The sequence below is a fragment of the Temnothorax curvispinosus genome, unplaced genomic scaffold (assembly GCF_003070985.1).
Source record: "Temnothorax curvispinosus isolate PA1 unplaced genomic scaffold, ASM307098v1 QBEX01002687.1, whole genome shotgun sequence".
NCBI lineage: Eukaryota > Metazoa > Arthropoda > Insecta > Hymenoptera > Formicidae > Temnothorax > Temnothorax curvispinosus.
The window spans coordinates 28673-56206 of record NW_020212467.1 but is presented as its reverse complement, the minus strand read 5'-3'; the positions used below and the strand labels follow the sequence as shown (position 1 = coordinate 56206).

General features: G+C 45.5%; 1 protein-coding gene across 1 annotated transcript; it reads right to left on the bottom strand.

Moving 5' to 3' along the window:
• On the bottom strand, window positions 1–27534 carry LOC112451860 (GATA-binding factor C-like). The gene is made up of 5 exons (XM_025011767.1): window positions 26912–27534; window positions 17934–18386; window positions 6163–6795; window positions 5569–5694; window positions 1–158 (listed from the first exon to the last, which is right to left on the bottom strand). The coding sequence occupies exons 2-5, from the start codon at window positions 18106–18108 to the stop codon at window positions 1–3; spliced, it is 1092 nt and encodes a 363-aa protein (XP_024867535.1). The 5' UTR covers window positions 18109–18386; window positions 26912–27534.

The window sequence follows — 27534 nt, the reverse complement described above, 5'->3', positions numbered from 1 at the left end:
TTAGGTACTTACCAGGCGTCGTTTCGGCTTGATGAGAGGTCGATTCTGTCCGTTCATCTTGTAATAAAGCCCGCAGGCGTTGCAGAGGTAGTGGCCAGTGCCGTCTCGTCTCCAAAGGGGTGTCGATGTGGCGCCGCAATTCACGCACTCGCGACCCTCTACCCCGACGGAACGAAAACCATGTTAATTCGGCGCAGTTCATAATCGCACAGCAATATTACACTCGCCCGTGTTCGCGTGCGAAACGCGAGATCGTATTTGTCAAAGTGGGAACACAGCTCGAGAACTTCTCTTCGAGAACTCGATTCCAACGTTTCCCACGCGAACACGGAAGCACGTTGATCGCGCGAAGGGGCACTCATCGTTTTCTCAATCTCTCATATATTATACCTTTAAAAATTTTTATGCAAAAATGCCATCCCTGAATCTATATTTCTCCATTTATTATTTTCATTTTGTATTAATTCCGCGAAATGGCATTTTCTTCCACTAGCATTGGCCCTTCAAGTTACACACTACATCGAAATGCATTGCGCGATAAATAACGACATTAGTTTAACGTAATAATATCTATAATTTAACTTCGGTGAATCAACGTGCGTTTACAGAGAGATTTGCGGAACAGTCAGGTGACTCGTGAGAAAGAATTCGCATGCAGAGTTGCAGACATACCAATATCAAGCGATTACCAGAGCAAAAGCAGAGTCTCTTTAAGACCATGGGCGTTTATAGGATTCACGGATCGAACTTACGTTAGTGCGGTTGGTTAGTCCCAAGGACACTGCGAGAGAAAGAAGCGAGTATGAGGGGGAAGAAGGATAGGGATTCATTCGCGATCGTTCGTTTCTCCCGGTCTATGACCGGACGGTACGGGAAAACGGTGTTGCTCGAAGATTGCCAAATTTATTTTCTAAATGTTTCTAAGGATCAACGTTAATCCAATAATAATTAATAGAGCGCTCTTTCCCGCGGGATTAGCGGCGGAAAATAAATTTGGGATCTTTCGCAACGCGCGACTTTGGACGGGAGAGAAGAAAGGATCGTGGAGAGACAAGGATCACTTCTCCCGAAATGCGCGTTTCACGAATCGTCCTCCGAGCTGCGTCCTCCGCGGAGATATAGCCGAGTTTATCGGCCGGTACTGAAAATTATTGCTATTAAATTGCGTCGTCGGGTCCCTCGGGTTTTTGACGTACGAGAGACCGAATTGTCGAATTGTTACGCGATCATATACGATTGAGCGCGATTCGAAGTAAAGGTAAATTGAGTTCCGTTCAGTGGCTGTTGAACGATCTTAACGATACTCGTAAAAACCACCCTCCGACTACTACCCTGCGATTAGATCAATTCTGGTCGTTGACATCTATTGCTAGTGTACGTTTTGATTATTGTTGAAAAGAAAATTGTGGGGGTGTAATTTATCTTGCGAGATATATTCAGTTTTATATAAAGGGTGTAACAATTGAAAATCATATCATAATTCCGAAAAGATGTCGTGCTGATGATGGCGATATCGATTGAACGCGCGTCGCTGATTAATGACTCGACCTCAATTTAACGCGAAATTTGACGGCGGTGGAATAATTCTAGCACACGTAACGTAGGTCGCATGTAATTGTCGACACGCGAGCGGCTCGTTTGCCGAATCCACCACGTACTTAGATGAATCTGTAACCGAGCAGTCGAACGTCAGTCTTTTCGTCAGAGGCTTGTCGTACGCGCGTGTAAGACGCGCAATCAAGGATCGCGTAGCATCCTGGATTCTAGCGTGAGAAACGCCACGTTTAATGCTCGCCTAATTGTCGTTTCGGTCGCCCAGATCGATCTCGGAACTAACTGGAAGAAGACCCGCCCGAGTCACTCCTCCGCGCGGCGTTTTAATTCGATTTGGGTCTTACCAATCCGCAGATTCTGGGGTGATAAGAAGCACCCACGACTACCGTCGATCGCCGATTGCTATGCTCTTTCATGCCGACAATAACAGAGCGGCATAAACGCGCTCAATCTTGATCCCCTCACTGCTTTCCGATTTGATTTCGATGACGCTTCGGTGATTGCTGATTAAATCCTGATCTTCTCTCTAGTACTGTATTACTTTCTAATTGACATTCTTGTTTTATTCGAGAACAGCAGTTTCATCCTTTTGCGGAATAAATTTTTCGCAATTTATATTTATTATCGATGGATTTTGTTGGCTTAATAGAATGGTCGTTCACCGCTTCTCGGGATTTATATCGCCGATAATAATTTCCGACTGCGCGTGTTTTCCTTCTGACCGATGCCTCTCTCTGGCTATCGATCGGTTGGTAATGGATGGAACGAACAGGCGGACGGTTTCTGACACCGACGCAGACGATGGGTATCAGCCACGAAACATCGAGGTGACGCTCGTTTGCGTCGTACTCGAAATATAGTCCTCGTGTCAGAAGGTGACGCTAAAATGGCCGGTTTCACTCCAAAGGGACTGGTAACGCTCCCATTTTCGACATCACCTCCGACCTTAATGCCAGGCATGCAACGAAGCGCTCGTTAGACCCTCCGCTTCCGTTTCAACTTTCTCGAAGCTTTCCGGATTACAACACGAAATGCTTGATAAAACGGGTATATCGTATCGTGACGAAGTTCTGCTGCAAAATTTGGAAACGCTCCTTATTCTTGCGTATCCAAATATACGCCGTTGTATTTTGCTTTATTTTTTTTTTATTATGTATATCAAGTAGCTTGTGCTGATAAAAAGTTCCAGAAAATTCTCTCTAAGTGGCCCACGTTTATCGTCGCGGGCAACTCATTGTTGATACAGAAACAAACGAGCGAGGGCTATTCAGGGCCTAGTTATAGCCTGAGCACCGGTGGTCGTTGGCGGGCGAAGAAAATCGGCGAAGTGAAGGAAGGAAACCACCTCTCGTCCCGTGCTACTTCTACCGTCAACGGTCGAGTTATGATTCAGTACGAAAGAAGCGGCGTTCCGTCACGAATTTTGCGCTGGCCCACGGCTATCTCCCTTCCACGTATTGTCCTTTCTTTCTCTGCTAATTACGTACGCGACCGTAATTCTGCGATCCTTCCGAACCTAACAGGACTTTCTGCAAAGCTTCTGCTCCTCGATGACTTTCTGGTCGTTGACCCGGTCCTCTTATTTACTTTGTTTAATTGTAAGCGCGAATACGCTAATGGCTTCTAATTTATTTATCGGTGTTATATAAGATACTGCGATGTGTATTTTTGATTGAAATTTAAAACCGAATGAAAATGTTCGCCCATAGTTCATATTAATATGCCAACAAGTTATCTATTTATCCATAATGTATTATTATTATTATCGTTTACTGCGCGATTTATTATCGATTGCCATTCGCCGCTTTCCCTGCCTATCGTTTTAATTACATATCTCTGAACGATTGAAGTCGTTCCTCGTTCACTCGTCCGTGCGGAGGGAATCTCGAGTATCCGTCGTTCCACCTCATTCTCACCTCCTTCCCATCGCGCGCGAAGGATGTTTGCCAATCCCCGTGTCTGTACCGTCTGTGCTTTTCGTGCCGCGAGGTATTGCTCAATCGACACCTCTCAAGCGTCACCTCGGCTGACGCTGTACGTTACGGGAGCCATTTTTCGTGGCCTTCTCACAGGCGATTTTCTCGGCGATCGCGGTAGGCGTCGCTAAATGAACCGTCGGTGCCGCGGGTGCCGTCGCTGCGCCGTCACCGCTTGCCGCGATGCCCCCGTCTGGCTTCTTCTTCTTCTTCGTCATCGAGAGGTTCCGCGCGCGGCTAGCTGGTGTGTGTCGTAAGTCGATTCAATTAACGGGCTTCCATGGCGCGAAGCCGGGGGCCATTGTTCCCGGAATTGGGATTTTTACCACGCCGCCGCCGCCGCCACCGCCACGCTGGAGAGCGACCGGCTATTATTACCGCAATCAGCGTATCCGGCATTTTTCAACCGTTTCTCGTTTCCCCCTTCTCCTTTCCTCCTTCCTCCTTCCTCCTCGGCTTCATCCACTTCGACGACGATACGACATTACGGACGCTACCGAGAGTACGCATAATTTCTCAAAAGTTCGTCGATCGCTCGAGAACTCTGTACACTCTCGTCGCGATCGTACTTTACGGATAATAATTGTGATCTGTATAATTGTCCGCGAATCTCCGCGACGAATGCGACCTAGTCGCGTGTGCTCGCGCGGCGAGAAAAAAAATATATCTTCCGAGGGTACGCCACCGAAAAATGGTCTCCGTGGACTCTTTGAGAGGGAGCTTTGCCGTGACAAAAACAAAAATGCAGCGCTAGCCACACCACATCGAAAAAAGAACCTGTGCTTCTTCGCATATTTATGTCTTTGCGCATGTATGTGTGTCCGTGTGAATTGTGTACGATGTGTGTGTGTGAGTGTGAGGGGAAAAATCAGTATGCGTATTTATATAGATAGGGATGTATAGATACATATATCGTGTGTCATCTCGTAAATCGGGTGTGGTGCTTCGCGCTCGCTCTCTCGAGTGGGTGCCACGCAAAAAACACATTAGTGAGGCAAAATACAAAAAATCACAATCAGTGCCTCCCTCTCTTTCGCTTTCTTTCTATTGTGACACAGCTCGTTCAAAAAAACGAGAGAAACGGGTGGTAAGAACGTGTTCTGAACGAACTTTAAGCGTAAGACGACCGCCACCGAAAGCTCACGGTTAAACTAAAAAAAAAGAAACAAAGACGAATAATAATAAAACAAAATTGATAAATATATCCCGTCTGTTTCTTCTCATACTCTTTTACGTATCCAGCCAATACTCGAAATGCTTTCGAAAAATATATCGAATGGATGTCGAGCGAAGAAGAATACAAGCGAGATAAAAATAATTTCTAAGAAAGTGAACAAAGAATATCTTTAAAGTTAAATGAAATTGAAAATTAACAAGTTTAACGTAAGAAAAAGTAATATTATAAAACCAGGAAGAAAAAAAAACGCATTGGCGTCGATTACGTTGAGCTTATATAAATTGCACAAAATATTGTATGTCAGATTCTTCGATAATGCAATATAGTATTAAAAATGTGAGATAAAATAAAATGCGTACAAAGACTAACTGAAATTTTTATGTATTAACATTTTTAATTTCAACAATCGACGCCGGTGCAAAGAAGCGGAACTAAAGATGCCGAAGCAAATAATTACGCAAAGTAACTGATAAATAATTCAAGAAAAAAAATCCCAACATTTTATACGGGAAAAATGTGATTTATCAGTCATATCTCATTCAGAACGTGACTTAAAGCTTCAAGGTTTTTAAATTATGGAACAACTCAAAACAGAAATTAAAAAATTTAATTTTTTTAATAAAAAAAAAAAAGATTTTACTTATCAAGCTTATTCCTAAGACTTCAGGGTTTAAAAGGACTTTTATTCAATCATCTAAGATTTTCTAGAACATTTTTCCCGTAAATGATAATGTAAGCAAAGAAAAGAACAAACCAAATACTCGAAATTGAAGACAAATTTCGAAATGAAAAGAAAGATAATCGAAAAAAGAGAAATGAAAGAAAAAACAGAAGGAACCGTGATAGGCGCGTGCCGCTTACCGGCGGACGTCCTCGACTTGTTCCTCGGCTTTTGCTGCTGCTGTTGCTGCGCGGAGGGCGAGCCCGGTGTGTTTCCGTGCGCGGCCGCGTGACCGACTAGGAGCTTCGAGTCGGCGCCGCCGGGTAGGCCGCCGGTTGCGTTACCGGCGCCGGCACCGCCGGCATGATGACCGAAAATACCGGCGACCGCGGCTGTACTGCCGTTGTGCGGATTGTGGGACGACGCGGTAGACGACGAGGTGGCGCCGTGATGATGATGATGGTGATGGTGGGTGGGATACTGCAGGTGCTGGTACATATTGTACGCGCTCGCGGCCGGATCGTACTGCGAGCCGGAAGTGGCATGGTGGCTGTTGGTCGCCGCCGCGACGGCGGCCGCGGCCGCGGCCGCGTAACTGTCTCTACAGGGCGAGGCCGCGCCGCCGCCATTGCCACTGCCGCCACCGCTGCCGCCGCCGCCACCACCACCGCCACCACCTCCGCCGCCGGCCGGCACCCCGTTGTTGCTCTGATACGCGTCCTGTTGCTGTTGTTGCTGCTGTTGCGTGGCACTCGCCTGTTGGCTGCCCGTCACATTGCCGGATTGGTTATTACCTTCTCGCTGCTTCACCTGGCCGGCGGACGAGCCGTTCGTGCCGGCGGGACCATTGCTGCCGTTGTTGGAACCGTTGTGTTGCTGATGCGGCGGCGAGGGCGCTCCATGATGGTGGCCGAGCATCACCGTCGGCTTGATGTCGCACGAGCTGGCGCCCGATGCGCCCAGCGCGTCCTGATGGTGCATGAACGCGCCCATTACCGCCGCGTGAGCGACCGCCGCTTGGTACTCGCTGGTGGTACCGCCGCCCAACCCGGAAAGAGGATTACCGCTATTATTATTATTGGCGCTCGTGGAGTTGTTATTGTTCGTGCTGGATGTCGTGCTGGCGGTTATGCTGTCGGGCGTAGCGTCCTTGGGCGGTGTCGGCGGGAAGGAGAAGAGATGGTGGCCGCCGCCACCGTGACTCGACAAACTTCCACTGGTGGGCGGCAGCGAGGATCCCAGAGGACTCTGCGGCTTCTCGTCGTTCACCGAGCCGCCCGTAGTTGCCGTCGTCGGGAATCCCCAAGGTGTCTTCGAAGTGTCCGCGCTGCTGCCGGACAGCCACGGGTGGAGAACCGAGCTGTGGAAGTGCGGCCGGCATACCTGGCTCACTGGACCGCTCGACACGCCGCTGCTCGACATCCTTGCTGAAAAGCAAAACGGAACGTGGAACGTTAGACGGAATAGCGTTAATGCATACGCAAATGTGAATCAATTGTCTGTATCGATACGTTTGATATCTAATTAAATAAATAAATTCTCATCACGAATCATATCCTTACATCCCTGGCGAAATCGTTACACGTTACGATGCCGACGAACAGTATATTTCACAATGTGATCTTTTTGTTCTTGAAATAAAAGCAACAGAAGTATATAAAGCCCCTTGCACAATAGGCGATAGTCGCTGTCGCTATCGCTATCGCCTATTGTGCAAGAGGCTTAACCATCCTGCATTTAAAGCATTGATCGCTCCAGCTATCAAAGCAAGTTTCATTGCCGCTGCGTGCTGCTATAAATATTTTTTAAGAACTCTGCCGTACGATGAAGAGCTCGAGCAGGTGTGTCTCGCGACTCGTTCGTGTGCGAGAGTCGATCGCGCTTCGTTCGGGAATGGCTTTATCTGAAAATGGTAGCCCACGTGGAGTACAGATGCCGTCGTAGCAACGACCGTCTTGCCGTCGCGAGAAGGAAGAACCTGATTCGTGCGTGCTCGGAATGATCAGATTTTATGCCGATCGTAAAGGCTGCCTAATTGCGCCAGACGTCTTAATTAAGTGCGATGCCCACTCGTTCGACATGGGGTATTATGGCCCTTCTTCCCTTTGTCCTTATATAGGCGAACGGACGTGTATCACTCTTCGATCGAGTTTGAAGCCACTCGCGAATCGCTTTATACACGATAAAGCGCTGAACCTGCGCGCGCGGATTATCCACGCATAATTAATTCTTCATTAGCAATCTTAATTTCGTTATACGACACCAGGAGCGTGTCATCCGCCGGCGTGATGCCACGCCGACGTCGCCGACGAGAGATCGCGCGTTACGTGTGCCCATCGGCTAGACGACTCGCGCTCGTCCGTTTTATCGTGCTTATCGACAAGAAAGCGCGCTATGTAAATGTCGGACCGAGAAATGGCGCTGTTCGCCTGACGCTAATTGCGCTCCAAGTCCGAATTAGACCGCGTGTCGCATGTAGAAGTCGCGCGAGAGCGTATATAATGATTTGCGATATCGCAGGTAACTTTTTTTTTTTCCCGATTAATGCCTGGTTTGCTTTAGACTCGCATTTTCCGTTTCTCGACACGCGGATCGTTGAAGTATGTAAAATCACATCGGAGCGCGTCTAAAACATGTTTTAGATAAAAACTAATTTTTTCGTTTAAAATTGAAGTATTGTTAATGAATGACTCTCGTGCGCTGATATAAATACAATGCACAATGCTGTAAAAACAGTTATATCTCTTTAATGCGAAGGTAATTAACAGTCAAAAAAGCTGGCGTGGCGTGGTTACGATGTCTAAAATTAGAGTTATATTTGTGGGACAAAAATGAATGGGCAATTACGGCCATCCTCTGCGACGATACGGTCACCTCTGTCATTAACGACGGTACCGAGAGCTCATAACGCATCAAATTAATTAGCCTCGGTTATTATCTTACGACAACAACGACTACGACGACGACGACTAATTAACCGATCCCCATCTTTCGCCGTCAGCCAGGAAAGTGCAGCGTTCTTAATATCCGTGCAAATTTGCGGATGCACATTGTTGCCAGCGAATACCAGAACGTGCATGCGACGCATGCAAACCTGCTTACTTGGCCCAAGTGGCCGATCGATATATCGAGTGGTTCTTGCTAACAACGCCCGCTCCACCATCTTCACGACATACGCTGATAACAAGATGATGTTTTGCCAAACCGCGCTTCGTCTTGTCTCCCTCCCCGGGCCTTCTGACCGTCTCTCGAATTATGGACATTAATTTTGAGCCCCTCGAACTCTCACGTCCGCGTTACGAGAATCTCGCACTTCGCGCAAACGTCGCGAGGAAAAAGTTTCCAAAATTCGCACTTCTTCTTCCGCAAATGTACTCGCAACGTGCGCGAATATAAATTCCATGACTTTTAATACAATTGCAAATTCGTTATTTCAAGCGTGGAGACAAATCCGACGAGATATAAGCGAAATGCTCGTTGGCGTGTATCGCGCGGTTGCAAATGGCGGCGGCCAATCTGCGAAAAGACGCTGTCTAAATTTAGAGAAGCGCGAAACACAATATTACGAATACAGCGAGCGGCGAGATGAGCAGCTGCGGCTCTGTAATTAATCGGAGCCAACGATGGCCTGTCTGTAATTGGATCCGCTGCATCGCGGCGCAGCCGCAATGAAAAGTAAACAAGCTCTACGTGTAGCTACGCTTTCGAATCCTCGACTATTTCATTACACCTTGATATTCATCCCGCTATATAACGTTATGCAATACCCATTCGTTATTTTTTATAACGACAAGACGCGCCCCAATGCGATTCTATTTCCTCCAATTATTCGAGACACCCGGCATTATTACAGGTTGCAATAGCAATTAGACAAAATATACACTGACGGAATGACCGAATGTCGAAGTCAGTCGTTTCGTGTCAGAATCAGTCTTATCGCAACGACGAGCAAGATCGGAGTCGAAGATAAAGACGGTAGCGGCGAGAAATGCGCAGACAGAGAAGAACACTTCGCACTCTCAACGCAATAAAAACTTCCATGCTGAGCGATATTTATCGCTCTTTCCAATCCCCCTCCTCCTCCTCCTCGACCCTCGTCGTCGCGACTCCGTTTTTACGGGGATTTCACGGGGCTTTTTGCCGGCTGGCTCTCCCCCGCGGCACAAAGCGACTCTTCCGTTTCCTTTCCGTTATACCTTCGCCTATGTCGTCTTTGTCCCGTCCTGACTCGCTGACATAACTCTCGCGCGGTTATCTCGACAATATTTATGTCACTCTTGCAATTCTATCTGCGGCCGCTAATCGGTCGTGGAACGCGTCCGCGCAATATGGCTGTCGGACGAGCGGTCAGCTGTTCGAATGTCTGTCTCTTCACCTCGCGCATTCCCGACATTCCGGCGAATGTCGAAGGGCCCGCGCTTCAGCTCCAAGATCCAACGCTCAAGGACAATAAACGTGATCGCATCATTATCGTTGTTAAACGTCCGACTGATTGTCTAATAAAGTTATTGAGAGCAATAACATTTGGTATCGTTTAAGTATCTCCAAGATACAAGCGCGGAAAAGGAACGTAGCCACGTTAAAAGATCACCGACTCAAAGCAACGCATGTTATAAATCACGCTTGCTATAAGCGGCAGCGATGCATTTTCGACGAATATGATTTGCTCGCTCCACGAGAGCCGGATCATCCAGAATAACGTTTCCATTCACTCTTGTGGCTCCGCTTTTATGAACCCACCCAGCCGCCAGTTTTCGCACGCGCAATAATCGCTCTCCATAAATCGCCCTACGATGATCACGCTGTTCAGCGCGAGATCGAAAACTTGGCAGCGTGTGGCAATAACGTTGTCTTGTCGGAATAGAAGGAAAAAGGAGGGCGCGGACGAGCGCGGACGAGCCGTATTATTATTGCGCTACATATCTGGAAGTTTTTCGAGTGTTCCAAGGCGCTCCGTGTTGGGGAACGGCCCCCCTTCCCCCGTTCAATATTCCGCCGCTCTCTTTCTCAATCGCGAATTCGTCTTTGCACTGTTAAGGCAGGATTGCCCGTCGATCGAGCCAAAAAATGCCAGATCCGAAAAGAGGCTCACGGATGCCCACGTACACCGAATACAGCTTGCCGTATATTAATGATGACATTATGCTAACGATATCGATTTTCTCGGCAATCTATCCTATTCTCATACATCAAATTTCAGCTCACAATTAAGTCAATCGGCAGGCTGAAGGGAATGGGAAATCACAAATCACTTTCGAGGTTTCGGGACAGGTAAATCCGCTTAGAAAACACATTTTCTGCTCTGCTCCGCCGTTAGCCGCATCGTTAAATTCCAGATATCGCTTCGCTCCTCGCGATATTATCCGATCGGCTGATTCCTAGATAATAACCGGAGGATTTTGCACGGTATCACGCCGTTCGGCGCATCATGAATATTCATGAAAAATCCATGGATATGGTCACTGTTATATCGCGCGAACGAGATCGACACGACTGCAGATAACGTACTCGGTCCTTTGACTATATATATAATACACGTTTGTATTTTTTTTCCCCTCGCTAATACAGGACGTCGCAACGTGCATCCGCTCGTCGTAAAATTGCCGGCGATATTTGTAAACTTTTTTGTCCACAAAAAAAAAGAACGGGTCGCGCCACGGGCCACGCAAATTTGTGTAATCCCATCGCTCGGATTTAATAAGGTCGCTCCGAGCGATCGGGCCGATCGTTTCGGCTTTGGGCTCCGTCTCTCTTACTTCAGCGTATTTTAAATTCGCTCGTCACGGGGCAAGCGATACGCGCGATAACGTCAGAGACGGGTCCACGCCTAAGAAGCGCGATCAAGATCGGTTCGATTAATCGCTTACTCGATCGCCCGCAGTCGAGCGCGCAGAGATGATTCAGGAGCGCCCGCGTCCGCACCCACGCGTTCGGCGAGTATAAGTATGCACGGCTGCGATCTCGTGTTACTTCGCCGAGCGAACAGACGACATTCCGTAATAAATTAATATGATAATCGATAGCGTCGCCGCGCCGAAGCGCCGGAGCTATAGCGACGAACCGGAAATCATGGCGCACCTGAGGAACATTGTCGAGCGCGTTAGTTTTTTTTTCCTTTTCGTTTTTTCTCCATCCCCCCACTTTTCTGCGCCATGAAAAACCGCCGCACGGAAACTGGCGGCTATTACGTAACCAATACGCAATTCAATCGCACCGATTTACATTTATATTACTCCGGTCGCGGACAAAGATCAAAGCGGCGCGGCGGAGTGAAAGCCGCGAAAGGCATTTTCCGACGAGTGAAACAAATTCAGCGGGAAAAACAACGCGACGACACACGTTTTTTGGAGTCTCGAATGTACTCTACTAATCGATTTTTTTTCCTTTTCCTTTCTTTGCCTTTGTTTGATTTATGAAATTCAGTTTGATTTATATCTTATGACGTCCATTAAGATGAAAGATATCATTAATAATATAGTAATATAAAAGCGGAAACATTTACTCTGCGCGAAGCGTAATAACGTTGTCGGAATTATAAAATATGCAATTGTTTGCTTGTTAATGTATTTGATATCTTTTACTCCATTGTCGAATATAGGATCCGATGTGAGCAAATCGGTCATTGAATTTCTCGTCGACTTATTTTTGGTTCTACTTCATTTCGCCTATTTATTTTTACTAGCTATTTCGTATACACTTATCTCTCCAGTAGCTATTTTTATCCACACATAACAGCAAAATATCGCAGTATCATGATTATTTCTCAAACAAAGTAAATAGGCGCGGTAGATAAAGTAACGTAGTCCGCTTATCATTATTGTCCCCTGCTGCATTTCTTTCCATCGGTTTTAGCGAAATATATTCCGAGCTGAGGGGAGTATTTCCATAAAAAAAAAACCTGCCCGCGAAGCTTCTACTAACCAGATAACGAATAATTTGCAAATGCGCGCGCGGTCGCGTTCGCTACACGCCGGCGCAGAACCACGTCCTCGCAAATACCTATATTTATTTCGCGAATGGACACTGCGCGAGATCTCTGTTTCGCCCGTACGTATCATACACAAAAGCGAGTACTCCAAATAATTAACCACGCCCGAAAGAGCGTGCGCGCGGACACTCACACTTCGCTTTTGTGCGCGAGACACGGGACAAAGCGAGAGCGAGAGGAGACAGAGAGGAAGAGGCGATCTCAAAGAGTCAAAAGGATTCAAAGCGCCGGCAGGTTCTTCTGAAAGGACGACTCGCCCGTATCGTATCAGGAAGCGCGCTTTATTTCCCGGCCATTTGCCTTCGACGTCCGTCCCGTTCCAGACCCGCCGTCGGGTTCAAAAGAGACGCGGGAGATCTCGAGATGCAGCAAGCTTCAGGCGCGACCAGGGTCGTTACCGCGTTGATCTTATTAATGAAGAAATATCCCGGAGTGATCCCGCTGAAAATTACCGGGCGTATCTCGAGCGTTTCTAGGCGAGGAAGGGAATTTCCGAGCGAAAACACCTGCTTCATTACCATGAAATAGTAATTAATTATTTACTTAGAGAATTATACGACTTATTTTTGCAACGCGCGGATCTGTAAACTGTGAAGCGGCAGTTCATTAACATCCTACGAAAAGGATTCTTTCCGGAAAATATATTTTATAGTGGATGATTTGCGTCGAGATGTTTGCACCATCATGACTTCCTTAAAGCATCGATAGAATAACGTAGTGCTTTAATTTATTATCATTAAGTAAATAAATAAATAAATAACAAACATGAAACGGGGTGAAAATAAGCATCGACGAATCCGAATCAGATCATACATTTTTTAAATACGTGAAACTGCTCGACGAGCGAAGCTCCAATTAGTGTCGTTGAATAAGAAATGATATGCTTTAAAATATCACCTCGGTTGAAAAACATCCGCCGCCGACCGCGCGTAAACGCATTATTTTTGCGCGGCAGTCTCGTTAACCGTGAGTGCGCGCGCGCGCACACGCTCGGTGTGCGATAAGCATTGTTATCGCGAGCGTCGACAAGGACGAGGAGCCGCTCCGCTGAATTCCATTTTCCGTCGAAAGAGAGAGATCCTCCGATGGAAACTCGCTCTCGCGCGTCATTATTCTCGCGGTTAGCGAGGGGCCCAATTATCGCCCGCAACAACGACGGCGAGACGCACGCAATCTCCGCGCGAAATAACTAGTTAACGATTCTCGCGCGAATGACTTTCGTTAGAAGATCCGTGGCGCGCGGGGAGGGCCGGCGCAGTTTGCCGCCGAGGGCCAGTTAAGCCCCGGAATGCCCCGAAAGTATCCCACGGGTTAAGGAGCCGCCCCGTTGCTGCGGGAGCTCTCGCGCGCGCGTCTTATAATATAATCCCGGTACGTGCACGAAATTCCCGTGGAAAATAACGTCTCATTTCATGTCAGGCGCCCCTCTCCCCTCCCAGCAGCTTTCGCGTAATAACATGCAATTTCACCCCTATCCACCCGTCCGATCAAGCCTTTCCCTCTCTCTCTCTCTCTTTCTTTCCCTCTCGATCGCAAAAAGGCGATCGGGGTAAGTGTACTCAGGCGAAAAATATACGGCTTAAGAGAATGTAAGTAGAAATTCATTCCACGAAATTGAATTCCCTTTTCACGAAGAGTTCCATGTCGAAGTCAAAGATCGACCGCCGGTAGTCGCGAGTGCAACTCTTTGCTATTTTTATGGAACACAAAATACGATTTTTCCGAATACCGTTTTTCGTTTATTATCTACGGCATTACGGTCGGGAGAAGGAATTTTGTTTAAACACCGGCGAGATTTAATCGCAGCGTTGGTAGAATCGGTTCTAAAATCTACCCTAAATTCCCGAAGCGCGGAAGCAACGGAGGCGGACGATGTACCTTCTCGTCCGGGTTGCGGAGCTACCGCAGAGAGCGGAGGAATCACACTATGTCTGTGTCGGAGGTGAGAGGAGACTACGGAGGGAACGAAACGCGGCGACGAGGAGGAAGATTGATCGCGGTGAAGCTGCATCTGCTACGATGAACTAGACAGAGAGAAAGAGAGAGAGAGATAAAGAGAGAGAGAGAGAGAGACCGAGCGGAGAAGAGAGGAAGAAAGAGATAGCGATAGAGAAACGACGGGAGAGAGCGACGGAGAGGCCCTTCGGGAGAAGCTCCGCCTTCAGCTGGCGTGTGCATTTGCGCAAGATGGCGCCGGTCGGTCGGTGTGTGCCGCGGTTGCACACATTTTGCACACCGGAGCAACGCGCGCGAACGACGCCGCCGTCGGCCGGCCGCGTTTCGCCGTGCCGCTCTCCAGCCCGACGATGAACAACACCGGATCCTCTTCTCCTTCGTCGTCGTCATCGTCATCGTCATCGTCGACGACGACGACGAGGGTACGGGATCGCGCACGGCGGAGAAGAGAGAGGAGCATGGCGAGGAAGGGACAAGATCTAACTTATAAAAGAGATGGAGAGAGTGAGAGATAGAGAGAGAAAAGAGAGCCTCCCGCGTGGTCCCGCAATTACGTATGCACCTCTCTCAGACCCCGCGGGCTTCGCGGTTGGCTGCGCTTCCTTCCTGTCTGTGCCGCAACCACTGTGTATTATGCATCCCGCTCTCCGTGCGCGTCCGCCTATCTTGTTTATTTATTTTTTTTCCTTCTTTAGCATCACTTCTCGTTGTCCCATCTCTTCCTCCCTCTCCTACCCGCTCTCTTCTCCATCTCTCTGTCTCTCTCGCTGAATGTGGCTCCGTCGGAGGGAAATATCTCGGCTTCGGCGTCAAGTGTGCGTGAAAGCGTCTCGCGAATATAGTGTGATTTAATTTAGTTTTGTTGGAGTTCCTAAGTTAAAGAATTCTGACTACGCAGTTCTACTGCATGCATTCTATATAGTTTTACTTGCAGATACTGTCGGTAGTTTTATTTATGAAAAGGCAGACTCACACTTTTCATACACTTATAAGTTAAACCACCATTTTCGGATTAACTTGTCGTAACGTCGCCATGGTAATTAAGATCATAAGTACTTCGAAAGATGAACGTTCATTAGCTGTCGACATTTTTCCGCCCTACTCATCAGCGGCTGTCAAAACTCGGGACGCGCTTCGAGCGAGGCTCGGGGATTTTCCGACGCGGTCGTATCTCGAGCGATGAAAATCAAAGGCAACCGATCGTCCGCCGAGTGAAACGGCGGATTTCTGTCGGCGGAAGAAGAAATTGCCGACGCACGGATGTGCCCCGGCAAGAGCGGCCCAGAAGTCGCAAGAAGTTCCGCGCTTTTTCCGCGTCGTCTCGACGTACAATCGGACAGCAGATTTGATTCTGATTAGGGGCGCCGTTTTTTGGGGGCCACGAGCTAACAGAGAGTCGAGTATGATCCATGCACGTCGGCACGAATCAGGGATATCGCCTTCCAGGGCCTCAAGATCTGGCCCGGCCCTATCGTGTTTCTTCCTCGGTCCCTCACGCACTTTTTGGCCTTTTGCCTTCCCTCTCGTTTCTCTCATCTCGTCCGTCATTTGTCCTCCGTCTTGTCCCTCTCCTGACGTTCTCTCTTTTTCCTTCCTTCCTCTTGTTTTGGATTTTCCTCGGCGCGTCGAAGAGACTCGAAATGAAACGCTAGTCTCGTCCTTCTTCGTCTTCTTTTCTTTTTTTTCTCCTTTGTCTTCTTCTTCTCTTCTCATTCTTATGTCCTCTATCTTACACCTATATTTCTCTACCTACGCTATGCTTTTTCATGCTTGGCTAACGGCGAGGAACCGAAGGAGCTATCGAGATTACGTACATCTAGAGTGTACACACCATCGGCCTAGCGCGCCTCTCCTCGAAACGATTCTCTTTTTCTCTTTGCGTGAGGCCGTGAAATCTTTTCTCGCGTGGAATTTCTTAAAAGCATAGAGTTAAAAACAGAGAGGAGCAATTTGTTCATTATTGACTAAATTATATACGGAGAAATAGAAAATTTCGCATTCGCTTTACGCATTAGCAGCATATTCAAGATAAAACTGACGATATGTAATTTAAAACATATGTGCTAAACCAAAGAACAAAAATTAAAACTGATTATTGCTAATTAAAATAATTGGTCATTTTCAGGAGAAGGCGTTACTAACTTTCGTTTTATTCCCGACAATTTCTGTCACTACAGTTCATTAAACAATTATTACATAAAATAAATACCAAATAAAATGGTTGCAAAAAAACATGTTTTTTAATTTCTAAAGTTGCTAATATAATCTCTCTCGAGATCGCGTTCGCAGTTCCCTCTCACTGTACCTCATCTATTTCTTTTTCCATATTTAATTATATTTTTTACCTTCTCCCTTGTACATAACTGTCAAATGTTGTTGCTTTATCCCCCAGTTACGTTATCTCCCAGGAAGACTTCCTTTTTACGAACAACTAATCACACGTTTCCTGCGTTTACGCTTCTCCTTTATTTTACGCCGGTAGCACGCTAATCGTACTTGCTTTTTGCCGCGCGTTTCTGCCTCTCGCTTAGAGAAGTCTTGTCACTCACGCCGGAGAAGTGGGCAAGGGTGGCGCTGTTCGAAATGGAAAGTCATTTGCCTGGCGAGAATCAAGAGGACGTATCTACAGGCCACGAGCGAACGGAGTTAAGTGTACGCGACACGTGAAAAAAAGACGTGGCACGTGGGTACACAACACGCACTCGCGTGTGCTCGAAAGTGCACATTCAAGAGCATCTCGAAGGGGGGTTTGCCTTGTCGCCTGTATTCGGGGGCTCGAGATGGATTAGCGCTGCGCTAAGAAACTGTCCCAATGGCATGTTACGGTTGTCACTCTCCCGGGCCTCCCAGTGGTACAATGTCACATGCCTATCAGCCGCGGTAGAAATTTAATTATCGAGGCAGGTATCTAGTCGGAGCGAGAAGGGGAGGAGGGGGAGAGGCGAAATGGCGATGCATCAGGGGAGACATTCGATGGCGCTGATAGCCTCGGAGACGCCTCGTTAATTAAATATAGAAATTCTAATTAATGAGTAGTGCCCGCAGAGAGGTGACTGTTCAACGGTCGTTGACCTAACGGCAACGTGAAACACGCGAGAACCAGCCAACAGCATGCAGAGTGTGCTTTCATCATATAGATTCGCTAAAGGGTTCGCTTCAACTAAGTCTAGTGTATTCGACATCGTGTCATTTTTTTTCGTAATACTCAACATTCGAAGGAGCAAAGAAGCCGCGAGTTTTCGCGACAAGCTGTATTGCTAAAGAGAGCTTCTGCCGTGCACGCATCACTGAGGCGGATTTCAATCGATAACGCTACAAAGTGGCTCGAAGATTATACGTATTATCTTCTTAATAGCGCAGCACGGTATCCGCCGCTAAAAAAAAGGTAAGACCCTTTCTCGAGGGTCTCCTCTCGCTTCTTTTAATTTCGACCATGCTAAGTCTTCAAAGGAAATGTCGGCGAGAGCAGTCGGTCGTTGAACCGCGACGACAGCTTCTCGGGGAGGAAAAACAGAGAGAAAAACGGGAAGATTAAAAAAAAGCAAGAGGAAAGAGAAAGAGAGAGATAGGAAGATGTAAGCGATTAAAGAAAAGAGAGAGAACGGCATGATGTGTACTTACTGTGGGCGTAGTGTGCCGCAGCTGCGGGGTGATGCGCCGTCGGTCCGGCATGAGGGTAGTAACCCCTGTAATCGTTGCCGACCACTCCAGTCACGCCGGCGCCCCCCGAAGGCGGCTCCAACGACCTAGGCGTCTCGTACCACGTCCTAGCGCTTGACTCGCTGCTCATGTCCATCGTGTCCAACGAGATCTCGGTGCGTCGCGATCGCTTGTCGAAGAACGAGCAGGTGAAGTAACGGCGGGAGGAGGAGTCGTGAGAAGAGGGAGGAGAGAGAGGGACGGAGAAGCGGAATGTAGAGAGAGAGAGAACGGGCGGCAGGTCGGAGAAGAAGATTAGGAGTACTGCCAAAAACGCCTCTCTTCCTTTTCCGTCGTCCTCGCGACGCTCAGTGGGATCATAGGTAATCTTTGTCTGATTTGCTGAGCGAAAGAAACCTCTTCCTGGCCTCCGTCCTGCGAAACACATCGAACGACATGGGTTAGTTCAGTTGCTTGTTCATCTCAATTGATTATTTTTTGTTTCGCGTTAATTGTTCTATTGTGCGGCGAAAAAAAAATGTCTCAGTCATATGATCAGTGAACTCCGAAAGATATATCTAAGAAGTCTAAACATACGGAATTATTTTAGGTACCCTTTAGGAGTAAATTATAATAATCAGAAGCGCGTTTGATATCGATTTAAAATATACAGTTACTACAACACCAAGTATTATCCATAAGATGCACGAGATATATGCAAATGTGGAACGAAGTTAATTGGAGTGCTTAGTCAAACGCGATCCACGCGATCCGCGCCGCACGGTGGGAAAATTCTAACTTTATTAGCAATAAATAATTCCGCGATTTGTACGACCACGTTAAGTGGCCTAGACACGTGCGCGCACGGCGCATTAATTAATTATATCATTCGCAGTAGCAGGTGATACGCGCGGCAGCCAGACTTGACTTTAATAAGACACTGTCAAATCCGCGAAAATTATTGCTATATTAATTAATCGATCAATAGCCCCCGATTTCACCGCGAGAGGATAACGTTCCGGCGATATCTCTCTCGACACGTCATTTCAATAAAGCCGTCGCTCGGCTCGGCCCGACTTTCTCGGATTCTGGGCGCGATCGTGTTAACCGCGATACACGATTGTAGGTACGGGATAATGAACAACTTTGTAACGTGCACGACGACAAGCTACGCCCGTCCATTCGCGCCGCACCGGTTTACGTGGCGTCCTTACCGGCTTTCCGCCGATATCACCCTTGTCGCGTAAAAGGAAGAACGCGGCGTGTCATGAGCAGGGCGGACACGCACGCAGTAAATTAATACCGAAACACGAGACGCTTCAATGATTCTTTCATCGCGTACATGCTGCATAATGCGCCGCCTGTTTTGAGACGTCTCTCTCTCCTTCTTTCTCCCTTTTTCTCTCTTTTTCTACCGCGAACCGGACGCGAAAACGGGAAAGACGCGAGATGATTCGCAAGCGATCGAAACGAAGCGCTATTCTTGCTTCGTCGAGCTGACTCGGTAACTGATGGCAACATTGGCAACTGGAGGTAGAAAAAAAAGATCACTGTATCCGACGTTTTTATTTCACTGTAAATTCACTTTTGCTCGATATACTCACGATACCTGGACATGGATACCTGAAGAGATCAAGAACTTTTCACGACGTATATGTGAGCAAACAAATATCTTGAGCAACATCTTATTACTTTGATTTAAGCCGAGATTTAAGCAGAATGCAAATATTTTTATAGATATCAAAACTGATGTATAAATTTTCAGACTTATTTCTGGGTTTTTTGGTTACTTTTCTGATTTTCAGATTTCAGATTTATTTATGGACGTTACATGCTCGCGCCTTTCCGATCAAACCGCTAGATTCTTGCTTACGTAAGAAAGGAGTTTTAATGGAAATCCTTCCGTTCGATATCGTGGATTCGATAAAAGCGGAGGAAATGCTCGAAGGAAAAAAAACTTACCCCGATCGTTGAATTAGCGTAACGGGTTGAATTTCGATAATCGATCAGCGTGATCTACGGTAATTAGGTCCTGATCAGCGCTTTAGTGCGAACAAACTGAGTATCAACGATTGACGATCAAATACTCGAAATGATTTATCAATCAGCTTATGGGCGATCAAGGTCATCGATGACGCAACCGGGACAGGTAGGTTTAATCGCCCAATCCAGATAGAGGAGCGGGAGAGGAAAAGGGACGGCGAGAGAGAAGAACGGTGGCCCGGGTGGCCCCCGCGTGGAGAGGCGGAAAGCAGCGACGGGATTCTTATCGGGACACGTTTTCGGAAATATTAGATAACTATCTCCTCGGTAGATCGTGAAGTTCCCGCGTGAAGTGAATTTTTATTGTCGCGAGGAACTAAAAACGCCGCGTGTGCGTTCGCGGCTCTACGGCGGAAAAAAAATATTCTCGCGAAACCGGTTACGCCGGTCAACAGGTTTCATTTTCAGTCGAAGCCGCAAAATAGTGAATCTTTCGACGTGCAAAAAGAACGACGCGATGGTGACGGCGATGGCGGTGGTGGCGACGGTGGTGGTTGTTTCGACAAATTCGGACGTTACATTTCTTTTCTCTTTTTCTTTTTGCTGCGCGCTAAAAATCACTCTTGCCCGGAGCAAATAAAACACTCGAAAAACAATGCGCGATAAGATACACACGAAATATCGATAAGATTGATACCGCCCGGAATGTGACACGCATATCCGATTAATTTTGATTGTCGAGCTATCGAGATTCATCGTTTATTGTTAATGTAAGTATTATATGATATACGACGTACATATATTTCTGCAAATATATTTCATACGTTAAAATACTATTATCAGCTATGCTAATAATGTAACAATGTTACAACGTGTAACACAAACGTTAACGCAACCCTATATTCCTAATTGGTCTAGATACTTCTTATGAATATATTCAATTATCATTTAACATCGCGAGTAATATGCCAATCGAGCAGCTCATTAATTAGGCGTACCGAAAAGTATGACGTTCTAAATTGTCGCCCAATTTAGGCGGTTATCGCCAAAAACGTCGGAAAGATAATCGCGGACTCGATCGATCATAGATATAACTAAATTTGAACAGATCAATCAAACCGTATCGCCCGACACGATCGCAAGACGAACGAGCGATTACTTTTCAGAGATATCTCACGATCGGAATAATATTTTTTTGGCAATATAAATCACGCGAGCCTGCGCGTACTTTATTTTTATCGCGGCCATATTACAGCGGTCGTTTAAATCATTAGCATGCTTGAATATTTACCACTGGGAATATATATGGGTATTCTCACAGTTTCAAATGATTACTAATACGCGAAACTCGTTCTTAAACAAAACAAAAAAAACCAACTTACTAACAAGGAAACTCGTTTCTTTTTGCTGATTTCTTATTTCCTGCTTCTTTTTTCCCTTCTGCTATTCTAATAGATTCTTGACAGTTCGTCTTTTTCAATCGTAATTACTACTGAAAATTAGAACGTGAAGGAAATTGTCTAATCTAATAAGAGGGGCGCTCGATTCTAGATAATCAGAACTCTTGACCGATATGCACTTTCAATCACTCGTACAGATCGTGAATTGGGTTTTTCATCGATTTGACAATCACGATAAAAACCCCGGGCTAGATAACCAAGACGAAAATATCGTAGACTTTAACCGCGAGCGAGAGATTACGACACTCGACGTACGTGAAAACGAAGGACAGGCTGAAAAAAATACTCGGACTTTTCGAGTGAACCACGACGACAAGACGATAAGCGGTTACTTCCTAGATCTCGGCGTCGTTATATATATATATATATCGTAAATATTACATACGGCGACCGTGACGAGAACAGGTTCGAGCAAATTAGAGCACGTCCGTTGAACCGCCGAAGAAATAATTATAGCTGATAAGCGTATACTATTCATGTACATTTGCTCATTGCGATAAAGATGATCTCATCGATCGTAATAGTACATCGACATTAACGAGTTTTCGAATAGACTTCCCTCGCGATATCGCGATTTATTGTACACGTCTCAATTGTAACGCTAATAATTAAAACGCGCGAGAAATTAACCTTCCCTCCGTCGCGATTAATCTAAAATCGTGCGTTTTTCCATCTGGCTATCTGGCTATCTGATACGCCGTAAATCACATCTGATATTTTTCGCGTAACTAACAGAAACGAGAGAAGCAGGCGTTTTAGGAATTTCGCTCGTGATTAGCGCCAAGATTTGATTTTGTGTTTCCGACAAACTAATTTTACTTTCATTAAACCCCGACTGCGCCGATCTAGTGGATCTTATCTACTCTGAGTTACATCACTGTGTCCACTCTCGACGAAACTCCATCGGCGTGAACTCCTCGATCACGTATCACATCGCTAATCTTATCGAAATTCGTTAATCTCCTCAAAAGTGTCCGCGTAACGTCGTGACAGCGTTGGTTATATCGAAAATACACACTATCGAGCGCGACACATACACACACGCACACACAACATGCGACGTCGAAATTAACGGAGGTTTCGAAGACTGGAAAAGAATTGGAACCGACGATAACACGATTTCACCTATATCACAATGTGAATAGAGTAGAATAACAATAGAATCCGTCGATTTTGTGTCAGCACGTTTCAACGTTTTCGGAATAGAGCGACCAATCTGGCCTTGCGGCTTCAAGATCAAGAAGCAAATGCTTTTTTTTATAACACATTATATTCCTTTTGCTTCCAAGATGCATGCAGAACAGCACTGGTTCCAGTTTCAAATTATTGAACAATTTCAGCGTAAAAAAAGGATGACGTTTCTCAACGAACCCGCTCGAAAATTTCACAAAATCACACTATTCGCTCACACACTTAATCTTGCTGCATCAAGTGTCGCCGTGTCTCAAGATCTTAGTGTCATGTTTGAAACACGTGTGACATATGGACCGATCGGACTCATCACGAACTCACGAAGCGTGGTTTGCAATAATAACCTGATTGAAACCCTAAAATGGATACTGTTTCGCTCGCGCGCCCGTCGAAACGCGTCGGGAGTCGGGAGGTGAAGAATGGAATCATCAGCTCGTGACACGCGCTGTCACGACCATGGAAATAAGAGGAGAGACGCGTTTGGCAAGCGCAACTTCGAAAAGCGGATCTCGGATCGCTCGGATCGCTCGGATCGGCCCGCGGCCGCGCCGGTCTGTCCAACGCGCTCGGCCGACGGATCGGGAACGAAACAATAGAGAACGCGGGAGAGACTCTAACCGCCGAGAGATATCGTAACACGATACTCGCCTTGATCCGAAAAGAAAGGGGAAAAAAACTTGAATTTTGAAGCTCGAAGGGACATTGGCATTTGTTTACGGGATAACCTGTAGCGCTCGAGGCAAAAGTTAAATTTGAAGAATGTTTTCTTGGGCGAAAGGGTTTGCGACGCGCGCAGGCAACAAAAATTTCGAGGACAATTTCACGATAATTTCGAGATGTAGGTAGGAAGAACAGACGTCGACCTTGTGTATACTTCTTCGCTTCTCAGAAATAATGAAACGATCACAAATATCTTTAATAGGATGCGCAAAAGATGAGCGAGCGATGACGATTGAGTGCGCGACGTGCACTCTCAGAAAAGAATTCTAGATACAATACTATTAGGATCGAAATAGGGCCAATCATATTTAGCATTAAAAGAAGAATATTTTAATCTTAAATAGAGGAATTCTTGAATCTAGAATAATTCTGAGAAAATTAGAGGGATAGCATCAAGATTATTTTATTCTAGATTTAAGAATTCCTCTATTTAAGATAAACAATATACTATCTAGAAGTCTAGATAGAATTTAAGAATTCTTCTATTTAAGATTAAAATATGATTGGCCCTATTTCGATCCTAATAGTGTTGTATCTAGAATTCTTTTCTGAGAGTGTGCGGGAGTCTTTCTATGAACATTCCTTCGTGGTAAAATTAGGAAAGATATATCAAGTGTTTGTCGAGGTGTGTATGTGTTTTATGACAGGTGAGGTGAGATTCAAATAAATTGAAAGTATAAATACGTTAATGTATCGCAACTTCTCTTATGTTACTTGTATTTAGATAAATATCCAAGACAGAACGTAAAGGGTTAATATTACCGTCGCTGCTACCAAAGGATTAATATTATCGCCTCCGCATTTTTCTATCATCGAGTTAACACTGTTAACAGTAGCCAAATTATACTAGCCAAACTTCACGTCTCTCTATTTCTCTTATACCGTCAGTATGTCTATTACATTTGCAAATATCCAATTATGCCTTATGATTCGCCGTTTAATGTTTTCTCCTCTTCCGATGTCTCTTATACGTCCTTTCCCGCAGAAAAGATATATTTTTACGAGATAGTAGAAAAGAAGAAAAGTGAATTTCATTCATGTGAAAATGCAAACGATATTAGAGACGTGTAATCGCTGTCATATATTATAAAAGCACTAAATGTCTTATGAAAGATACAAGTTATTTAGTTAGAAATTTGACAATAATTTCGACGAGAGTAAATATAATTCTGTGTTTTATATCAACCATCACGTTTACAAAAAATATTTTTATATATCTATAATAAAATCTAAAGTATAATAAAAACTATATCAGTTTTGAGCATCTATTTTTAATGATAAAAAACGATTTGTCCATACGTCATGATATTTAATTTTGGAACGTTACCAGCGATAATTAAATTACTTAAAACCAGGAATCACAAAAAAGGGAGATACTCGGAGAAATACTGCAGAGATTAAGTAAGTTCTTATGATGCTAATATCGAAAAAGAATCAATTGCATAGCGAATTCTCGCAATGCTATAAACATTATTAGCACCAGTGCTATAATAATAATTGCAATCGGAGTTATTCTCACGAAAGAATTCCTATAACGGCAGAAATAGAAAAGTAGCGCGTTTCTTCCAATTATATACCTAACAAAGTTTTGGATTAACATCAGCGAAGTACCCCGGGGTATCATTTGCTGAAAGAAAACTGATGAAACTATACGCTATTTCGGCACAGATCGAGAAAGAAAGAAAGAGAAAATTAGAAAATTATTTGTTTTAAATAAAAAATATCACAAATATCACATCAGTTCGTATCACACTCATAAATGCTTTACTATTAATTGTTATTCGCTCGTTCGTTATTCGATATCAAATTATTTAAACTATAAGCATAAATTTGCAATAACTCAACACTATTGTAAATGCATAAAACATGTTTTACGTATCCAGAGATTGTAAAATATTCGTATTCAATGGCAAGCAATAAATATTTTGAAGGAAAAAAATCACTGATAGGGAATCCTCGATTTTATCTGTGTAATTTTAAACCCAGCAACTGCAATCATCAGTCTCACCTCAAACATAATGTGAACTGTAGGCACGTTGGGATTTTACATGTTTCAATAATTACTTAAGTCATTAAAAATTGCCGAAAAAAATTTTTTGTTTTCTTTCGAGTCTTTTATAAACGATGATGGTCGGCTGGAGAAACAAGAGTGCTGAAAGTAATTCCCTATTGTCGTTGAGAAAATAAGAGACGTAACAAGATCGAGAAACCACAAATGGAACCCTACTGCGTTTTAGGTTTACCTACAACCATTAGGCCATTTCAACGAGAAACTATAAATGACGCTTACATTCTCAAACCCCTGAAGAAAATCACCGGAGGACATTAATTTGACATTTTGACGAGCGTAAAGTTGTGTTACGACAGGGTGTCGAAAAAGGGTCCACGAAAAGCAGGTCACACGCGTTTGTATTATTCTAGTTTATTGACCGGTCTACCTGCATCTTCGAAATTCATCTGAATATCCAGTTTTCGCTTCAACTCTCGATACAGTTTCGCTCAGCTTGGTTCATCTTGTTTTCGCAAGGCAAGGAATTGTATATAATTATCCGAAAAAGATGTAGTTGTTTGTTGTTGATTCAAGACACGTCAAGACTCGAGCAATAATAGGTGGTAAACAAATTATTTTAAGAATTCTGTGATTATCCGAAAAAGACGTTGCAGATGGAAGACATAGAAAGACTCGCGAGCAATAATAGGTGGTAAACAAATCAATTCAATCGCATTTCCAGAAAGATTGACATCGCGGGAGATGCTAAACCAGTCGGATTGTTCGACCGCTTAAACATTTCCTAATAACTTTGCGTTAGACGGACCAGATGAATTTTCAACATGCCGACTTCACGTTTCTCTAATTATTTTTATTATAAATAACCCTCCATTTTTGTTATAGTGATTTTGAAATGTATCTTGAATCATCTCTTTGAAACTCTTGAAACTCTTGAAACCTACTCTTGATTTGACTATTCCTGCAATATCGACATCACACAATAAGCCGCGTTGTTTACCGTGCCTAAAAAAAATCTGTCACGAAATGAATAGCACGCAACGTGACGGTCACCGATCGCATTGCAAATAACCTCGATGACGAATAGTATATAAAAGCACAATGATTTATAATTATTAATAATACTGGATATAGAATCGCGACGCTTTATCCGCATATAGACGAGGTGAGCTCGATTTTATCCCGCCAACCTAATTATGCATGAATATTTAAAGCATTTAGAAGCGAAAGTACGATACGTAACGCGAATTGATTTCCTTCTCGTAACACATCATCCGATTGAGATAAAATTTTACACTGCTCGCAATTTAACATTTGCAAATTTCAAAACAAGTTAAACACGTTTGCTATTCGCGCGCTGCGGTAAGTCTTAACTTACGTATTATTGTGACGAACGCGGCTTGCGCCAAAGATTGGAAAAGCGACTCGGCAGGGTGGATTCGGATAAAGGCCCAAGCCAGCAAGTAATCGCGAGGTGCCTATTTGCGCGGCGCTGCTGGGCTATGCTGTTGCCGCGGTGCGGTGCCCCCCCCGTCGCGAAACAATCAACGCGGATAATCAAGCAACTATATACGATCGTCGACGCTGTCTGCTCTTACCTTATCTCCCGGCGGCAATCCCCGGACGAGATAACAGGACGACTAGTTTTGTTGTAGGTTCCGCGGATGATAGACGCGGCGGGGGAGGGGATATCGTTATCACTAAGTTAGCACCAACACACTGCACCGTACATCACACACACAGCACATTGTAGCGTTCGTGGAGTTCTGCTCGTCGGGCGGATGAGCGAGTGAGTGAAGTGGGTGGGTGGAGGGAGAGGGGGCAGGCGCACAAGCAGATTGATCGGATGATCGATCGACCTTCCGTCTGCTTTTCCTCTCTTTCCGTTTCTCCGTCTGCCCGCGGACGTCTCTCGGGAGAACGAAGATCCCGATATACGAGGAGCCCGACGACCGTTCCCGTCACGTTGCGAGGTAGAACTTTGGCGCGCGAACTCTCGTCGCACTCTGCCTTCTTCCGTCACAAAATTCGCCCCTAGTCCATCCTCCGTCCCTCGTCTTCTCGTCGCGGTTCGTCTTATCGAGCAGATAAGGTGCGGCTGTAGAGTCTTTCTCGCAGGTTTCCTCTCCTTTTTTTTCCCCCAAAAAACGCACGCACGCGCGCGCGAACTCAACTCGATGCGACTGTCGTGGCACCCGGCGCGAAACTAAGCGCATGAAAA